The sequence below is a fragment of the Poecilia formosa genome, unplaced genomic scaffold, assembly GCF_000485575.1.
Source record: "Poecilia formosa unplaced genomic scaffold, Poecilia_formosa-5.1.2 Scaffold269, whole genome shotgun sequence".
Lineage (NCBI taxonomy): Eukaryota > Metazoa > Chordata > Actinopteri > Cyprinodontiformes > Poeciliidae > Poecilia > Poecilia formosa.
The window spans coordinates 483474-492127 of NW_006800208.1; the positions used below are offsets into that span (position 1 = coordinate 483474).

General features: G+C 40.1%; 1 protein-coding gene across 1 annotated transcript in view; it reads left to right on the forward strand.

Annotated features, from left to right (window-relative positions):
- Nucleotides 1-7122: 7122 nt before the first annotated feature.
- LOC103151016 (kinesin-like protein KIF2A) overlaps nt 7123-8654 on the forward strand; it is a 17198-nt gene continuing 15666 nt past the window's right edge. The window contains exons 1-2 of the mRNA XM_007570826.2: nt 7123-7321; nt 8171-8265. Of these exons, the coding sequence (XP_007570888.1) occupies nt 7261-7321; nt 8171-8265 (156 nt within the window). The 5' untranslated portion in view covers nt 7123-7260. The remainder of the gene's footprint in view (nt 7322-8170; nt 8266-8654) is intronic.

Below are 8654 nucleotides of genomic sequence, written 5' to 3' on the forward strand. Positions count from 1 at the left end.
GAGAGGAGCTTGATATTTTTTCTGTTTTACACATCATCGATCTGTGACAAAGTAAAAAACATATTTACATACTGTTACATACTGCAGCTTTAATTTTTTTTAATAAAAAATGCAAGGTTTCAACAACAATGAAACGGGAAAAAAACAAATCACAATTCAACTTTCTGTAATAGATCTGGGAAAATTTTGAATTTGAAGAATTTGGACCTCTTATGAAAAAGTTTGGATTCCTCCAGCTTGGACCCTTCCTGGCACCAAACATAAACATTTACTGTGGTTTTATACACTTATATAACCAGTACATTGCACTTCCTCCTGTAACAGTCCAGCATAATCAGTCCTTGTCATCTGGTAGTTGTCATCTGACGCAACGTCAATATCCACAGCATCCCATCAACTCAGCGGCCGACAGCCCGGGGCCCCGCCGGGCAGAATCAAATGGACTGTGAGCACAGTTTCATATAAAAGCTGACAAAGACATTCAATCTAATTTCAGACAACACCTGAAGCATTGTCACAGGAGAAAATTAATTGTTGCCCACTCTGCGGAGAAGTTTGACAGCTTTTGGATAGGCTAGAAAATAGCTTTATCGCCTCTCAGTGACGACCAGCCCGGAGTACCGGGGATAAGTGACAAGCGGTGCCACAAGAAGGGCACAGCGGCTGCAGCTACCAGGCGAGTCGGCAGAGGGGAATCGATGGAGTCGTGTTCAGAGCCGAGCGAACGCCATCCCAAACCGCATCAATTCTGAACATGTTGATAAGTCACAGAGGTGAAAAATGACAAGGTTTCTGCCAGAGACAAAACGGTCTTCTCGATTTACGCCGTCTCTGGTCTCTGAGGACGAGAGTTGCTGGGAGTATCGGATTTGCGTGCGACACGGTTCCAACGTGGCTCACGAGACGGCAACACGAAACAAGCCGGTATTGTGGGAGGAAATCAGACGTACCTCGGTGTTTTGTGCTCAAGATCCAGCCGTAAAGGTTAACAATTTAAAGCTGGGGTATAGTTCTTTGGAAAAAGATCAATATCAATCACTTCTTAGATTTTTTTTTCCTTTCAAAGTTTCTCACATCGCAACTACAAACTTGTATGTAATTGGAGTTTTCTGTGATAGACCAACACAAAGTAGTTCATCATTGTCAAGTGGACGGTAAAGGATTTTACTCTGATACAACAAGAGCCGGAGAAGACGGTTTCCTGCAGAAGCCTCATAACAACAGAGCTGAAATTCATATATGATCTCCATTCGATCTGACAGAGTTTGTGCTAAAGAAAAAAGGGTTAAGCGAGGAAAGAAATATCCCAAAAAATTTGCAGCAAATGTCCAAAAATATTACTATATCGTGGAACTGAATTCAAATCCAGGCTAAAAGTTATTGCTGAAAACCTGTGAGCCAATCCGCCTGCCTTAACGATTATTATGATTTGGAAATACATTTGCTTGAACTAAAGTATGTTAACTGAAAACCATTTAATACTTTCCAAAATTTGCATTCATAGTGTGAATATTATTTCTGTTAAAAACAGCCTGGATTTGGATTTGAGTTGATGGTCATGTTACCCAGCAGTGCTGTACATATGGCTACATTTAGTCTCATTACAGTCTCCTTGTTTTAGCTTTGATGGGTAAACCAGGTCAGTGATTTAAAGACTGCTACGTCAAACACGCTATTAGCTTGTTTTAAAGATTATTTTGCTGATCTGCTCTTTGTCATTTGTTTGACGTAATCTGAACTAAAGGCCGGCCTGTGTAAAGACGCGGAAAAACACAATCGGTCCAAAGAAGAAGTAAAACATGACCGTAATTAGTTCAGTTCACAAGAATGTATTCAAGAGCAGGTATAGTTTATGTACAGTAGATATTTTTAAAAAAAAGTATACACACCCTTGTTAAAATTATATTTAACTCTGTTTTATTTCCCACTTTTCTTTGCAGAAACATTCCAGATCTGTCAGACTACATCAGTATCTCCCCCTCTGATTCTCTCTCAAATTTTCTCCTGTATTCAGGTCTGGGCTCTGGCTAGATCTTTCCAAAATGTCTTTTCTTCTTGGGAAGTCATACTTTTGTTGACTAGGATAGATGCTTTGGGTTGGTGTTGTGCTGGCAGATAAAGTTCATCTTTATAAGACCTTTTATTAAAGGGGCAGTATCATGTAAAATTGACATTTTTTTTTTTAGCTTTACATCATGTTATAATTTTACTCCTGAATCAAAATCCTGCACGAAGTGTTGTCTTGGTTATTTCATGCTTGTTTGAGAAAACTTTTAGTCTCCCATGGCAACCATGTGCAAAACTCCTGGTAGCCCCGCCTCCAAAGACGCAGCTCCTCCTCAGAGCTGCAGTTTCTAAGCTTTTGCTCCTTCAGACTAGCCAGCAGCAATTAGCAAACACCTGGTGGAACTGTGCATCTGCTGAGCTAACTATAAGTGCTACTTCTCAGTGAAACACTGGTAAAAATGTTGTTAAAGATTTAATTGAGGAGCCACGTTGTGATGACTTCCACTTCAGAGAGAGCAGGAGCTTCTTAAAGAGACAGAAGTCCAATTTCAAGGCGTTAAATTAGGAAGTAAAGTTACTTTTAAGTCATATTTGATATATATTTATCTTTTTTATAACAACTGAAGATAACAGATCATATGCCTGTAAAATAAATAACACTGCCCATTTAATGCAGCTGTTTGCTCTTGGCCCCTTTTTTTTTATCAATGTGGAGAGATGTTCAGTTTTTGATAATATCATTTTTGCTGTACTTGTGTCTTCACTGAGTTCCCTGTATATGCAGTAGCCTAAAAGACTTCATGTAATTTTTCAGTTGAGTTGTTGAGGTTATAATTAACATGAATGGTCTCAAAATTTCAAGAAATATTCATCTTGGTCTTGTTTAACCAAAAATAAAAAATAAAAAAATACACAAGATAGAAATGGTATTTAAACACAGCTGTGTAAAGTTCTATATCCCCCATGTTGCACCTTGTTGTGACAAAAGATTACAGCAAAATATTCTTAACAAGTCCAATGATTGCTTTTGAAATCTGCTACATCTACAGCTGTGGCGAAAAATACACGAGTATCTCTGCTTCATTCCCATTCCCCTGCAGTCCGTCTCTCCTGGGTCAAAAGATGGGATTCAGGAGTCTGTAGTGAGCCCGTGAAAACCTAATGAGCGAACGGGGAGAAGGAGGAAATAAGACCCTCCAAGGTGAGGAGCAGAGACAGAGTGCAGCACCCGGTTCTACGGCGGCTCCCTCGAAGTAAAGAGTCTCCCCCAGTAGAAGTCGCTTTCTCCTCTCCTCTCCTCTCTACCCCGAAAACCTGCATCCCAACCTCCACACACACCGTACATTTCGTCGTACGGAGAAGACAAGCAGGAATATATTTTTATGCTTAAGTGAACAGTGGTTGAGGTTAATAGGAAGTTTTGGGGGGGGGTTCACAAAATGACTTGAGGACATGAGAAGCCGTCCGGCTCTCACCGCCAGCGATTCCCTGGAGGGACGTTGCAGCTTCATTGAACAGGACTAAGGGTCCATTGTTGCCAGAAGTCATTACCCACTGAAGCCGCTCCTCTGTCACGCGGCCTCCGCCATGTAAATGAAATCAGTAAAATGGACGGTAATTTGATTGCCCCCTGCGCTCCTCCTTTTGCCCCCAATGAGAAGTGATCTGACCTCCCTGGCCCGGTTACCCCGCCCAGACCCTCACGTTGGACCGTCGGTTTTAATTACCTGTGGTGGACTGTCACAGGCAGACCATGTGATTTCATCTTATAGCTAACAACGTACCGGTATGAAACAGTATTTTAGAGGGTGTTTGGATTTTTTGCTGAAAAAATAGGCATTTTCTTTCTGGCTTTGGAGCTTTAACTTCTCTACAGTTCTGCCTTAAACAAGAAATGTGTTTGGAGGAAAAAGGAAATTTATTCCTGTCCTGTTTACAAACTTTTCTGTTGGCCTCTATAAGTAACTTATTCTTGATGTTTGCAGTCTGGTCTTGGATCATTTTTTATTCTGTTTTGCTTTTCCCTGATAAGCTGGATTGTACATAGTCTACATCGGTGCATTAGGGTCGTTGTAGATAGGAGAAAAAAGGAGTACATTTCTGCTAAAAGATTCAGAAATTCTCTAAAAAAAAAACTTGGAAATTTCTATGCTCCAAAAGTCGGAGCAGTTACGAGAGGAAAAAACTAAGAACATTTTTGAAATTCGAAAATTTTCAACCTAATGAACTCAGAAAAATTTCAAGGTTTTTCTAGAAAATCTCTGAGATTAGTCTCAGAAATTTCTGAAAATTTACTGAAAAAACTCAGAAATTTTGAGATTAATCTAAAAAATTTTCTAGAAAAAACTGGTAAATTTTCTGAATTTTTTCCTGTAAAAAAGTTTTCAAGTTTTCTCCTTTTTTTTTTGCAAATGTTAAATTTTTGAATCTCAAATGTTTCCAAGTTTCTCTGGAAAATTTCTGATATTAATCTCTAAATTTCAGAGTTTTTTTCTGTAATTTTTCAGAAATTTACTGAAAACAATGGTGATCATTGATTGCATTCAGTGCCGTTGTACTGAGCCCTCTAGTGGACAGAAGTAAAACAAAAAATCCCTCGTTACCTCGTCTTTGCAATAAGTTTAGCATTTTTTCAAAATTATCTTTGGGTTCACTTGTAATAAATCAGAACTATTTTGTTAACAAACATATTCACATGTGATTTTAATTGTGTTTCATATTTAATGGAAACACCACAATTGTGAAATTGTGTCGTGTTTTTTTATTTACGTTAGTAGAAAGTTGACAAGTTTTGCTCACATTTGTAATGGAAATGTAGCTAAAGACCAACATATTTGATGTGTATGCACTAGATGATTTTTGATCATGGCATTTGACAAAACGTAATGCTTATTTCCTGTTTCATAACTTGATAATATATTTAGGATGTAAAGCACTTTGAATGGCCTTGTTGCTGAAATGTGCCACACTTGAGTTAAATCCATATCAATTTTGCTTACATGCGGATACACTCACAAGGTTTGGTGGCTATTTATAAAGTTTGAATAATCTAAGTGGATTGCTGTAACGTTTTAGTCTTGTATGTCACGCATTACCCTTGTTATTCTTTCTCCTGCATGTCTAGTAACTGAGTGAAACTAGAGCAGGATGAATTGTAACGTGGTGTATACCATCTTCACAAGTGTCTGCATTTCCTCACTTTAAGCATTTGCAGCAAATGAAACACCAGAATCATGGCCTTGACAAAGGTGATGTCGAGAAGAAGAGAAGGGAAATTTCACTTCCCAGCTCCATGCTGCCACAGAGGCTTTTCATATGCACTGTTTGTGCACATCATGAATTATCCATGATTGCATGGATGCAAAACAGACCTATTGCTTGCTGTTGCTGCACAACACGGGGGATTGGTATGTAAAATAATGCAAAGTATTCACAGGAATACGCCTGCATGCGTTTACAGTCTGGGTTCCATCAGTGCTTTCTACCGCAGGACATTTTCTGTGATACTATAATGTGACATTAAAGCCGTTAAATCAAAGGAGCCTGCTGTCTTATTAAATGGGCAGTCTGCGTGGGATGTGAGGACACCGTCCCCACTGTTGGACAGGAAGGTTCAACGTATCCGTAGATGCAGAGACAGAAGCATCTGCCTGTCTTACTCCCAACGACAGCGACATCTATCAACATCGGCCACCACTATCTGAGATTTAACCATCTGTGCTTTCATTTGTTTGCTTTTGCTTTCTGAAGAGTTAGTGAACACAGAACATCACACCCACGTGGTGCATTTGTCACCTTGAAACTGCCCTCTGTCTCTTTAAAAACTCCTGCTCTTTCTGAAGCTCCGCCTTCAGGAAGTCATCACAACATGGATCCTCAGTTAACTTTAATAACGTTTTTAAGAGCGTTGCACTGAGAAGTAGCTCCTATAATGAGCTCAGCAGTTCCACCAGATGTTTGCTAATTGCTGCTGGCTAGTCTGAAGGGGCTGAGTGAGGGAGGGGTGCTCTGTGAGTCGGATGCTTGGAAACTGCAGCTCTGCTCCTCGAAGGCGGTTCTCGGTCCCTCTGGCCGTCTTGCATAGCTCAATTTTCATTGGTTATCATATTCAAAATGTGCAGTTTCAGTACTTTACAGTTTATTTCTTTGCCATCAAAATATACAAATTATTGCAGTACAATGATAAATTGTTCAAAGGGCATAAATAAATGGTGAGGGGGAAAAGTCTTTAGGGTATTAGAGTGCTGCATTAAAGAGCAACAAAAATATGAAGCAAATTCGTCCCATTTCTGTTTATTATTAACTACTGATGTCTGCTTAGTTTATTTAACTTCTATCTAATGCTTTAACTGCTTTACACAGAAAAATCTGCAGATTTGGTTTGTGTATCTTAATCCTAATGTTTTTTTTGTTTGTTTGTTTTAGAAATTTATAATCAAACTTTGAGCAGAAGAATTGCTGGGATACATCATAAAAAAAATCAAAGCTAAATACTAACAATAAACACCGATACATAACAGAGCCTTGTTGTATTATGAGTACACATTTATTAAACATGCAGAGGAAAACTGTGCTTTTCCTCCTGAAGGCTTCTGCTGCCATCTTGTGCTTAAGTCCAAGTAATCACTGTTTTTTCTTCTCTCATCATACTGTAAGTGTGCTATGCAATAAAAACAATGCCTCCTGATGTAGAATTGAAACTATAACCATTAAACTGAAATACAACATTTGCTTTTGTAATTATGTCATTTATATGAATTGTTTTCATTTTGGTCTGTAAAATACCAAAAACGTTTCATATTTCTTTCATCTGATTATGTAATTTCTTAATGTTGATTGATTGATATTGGGTAGCTTTTTACCAAATCCTTTTTTTTTACTCTTACTTGAGCATTTTCATGTCTACTTTTTAATTTTACTCAAATAAAAATATATTGAAGTATTCTTACTTGAGTACAATTTTTGTTGTGGTTTTATGCCAGAACAAAAAATATTAAGTAGTCTTTTTAAGTTGTTTAAAATTACTTTGGTAAGACAAACAGAAGGTGACCATGTCGGCTGAAGTCCTCTGGAAGCAGGTGAGGACTAACGGAGGATGCTAGAGGTTTGGCGAGAGATGCGCGCATGCGCACCAGCTCCTCTCCTCTCTCCTCTCCGCTGCCTCTCCTTTGACTGGCCGCCAGTGACCTCTCAGTCTCCGCAGCATTGCACAAAGTGGACTGGGCGACAAGGTGAAGACGATACGGGGGAGAAATGGCCGGGATTTTCGGGAAGATATTCGTGGGCATTTACGTGGAAATAAAGCGAAGCGACGGTACGTGGCCGGCCCAGCAGCGCGCGCACACGCCGCTCCATCCGGCTGGTCCGGAGGAGACGAGCGAGCAGCACCGACGGCTCCTTTGCTAGTTAATGCAAGCTGGTCACATGAGCACTTTCTCCGGGTTGTAGTGTTAAAAAGCTGCGCGGTGTGAGCCGGAAAGGCCTGTAAACACACGGCTGTTCCGCTCCTCCGCCCCGTACTGTCGCATGTTAGTCATGCAGTCTGAAGCCGGTAGGCCTGCGGGGCAGCAGACCGACAGCCAGCCAGCCAGTCGGGCGGGCGGGTCCGTCCACCTGCGCGGCTGTCCGGCTGTGAACGGGATGAACACCTGCCCCGCTGCCTCTGCGTCACGGCATTAAAGCCTCCGGTGTGGGACGGGGTATATTCATCCACCGCTCTGCACTGCAGCATCCAGCTGTGGCCTTTGAATGCTGGACTGAAGGATGGCTGCATGGGCCTCTCCCCTCTCACTTCATTATACCTCATTAAAAGAAGAAAAACAGAAACAGCTGATCCCTGCTGGGTCTGACCTCACTACTGCCTCCCCTATGATGATTTTAGCTTAAAGCAGCTGATTAGCTTGAGCAGCAAATTAATTGACTGACAGGGAAAAGTCACATCAGCCACACCCATTGGCATCATGATGGTTTTTAATAAAATTACATCCTGAAACACTTTGATTTAGCTTATTTTTGTTAATCAAACACAACAAAAGGAAAGCTTGTAGAAAGATGAACATGGTTTGCACTAAACCGGCTGGTTTAGTTTGGATTTGACTTTTAGGATCCAGCAGCATCTGCAGTCATGCATCAGAATTTACCTGTGTCTGCATCCTCACTGCAGGGCGAATACACCAGGCCATGGTCACGTCCTTACACGAAGATAATGAGAGTGTGACGGTGGAGTGGATCGAGAACGGAGACACCAAGGGGAAGGAGGTACACCTGCCGCTGCTCTGACTTGTGTTTTATCCCACTAAATCAAATTTATCATGATCTGAAACGCACTAGAGTCAGGGCGCTTAAAATCCCTGAAAATGCGTTAATTTCAGTTCACTTGATTTCAAGGTTTGGAATGCGATTTCTATATAAAAATCCTTGAAAGTGCTCAATTTTCTAATAGATTGTAATATAACGTTTGATTAAAAGCCTAAAATTGGAAAAAATTATTTTTTAAAGTTGAACCCAGATATTTTCACACAAACACTTTTTTCTCTCACTGTTAAATCAGAATAAACTTTTGTTTTAGGTCAGTTAGAATTACCAAAATTATTCCTATTTGCTAAACGCCAAAAAACTTAACGAGAACACTTTTTAAAGATTTTTTT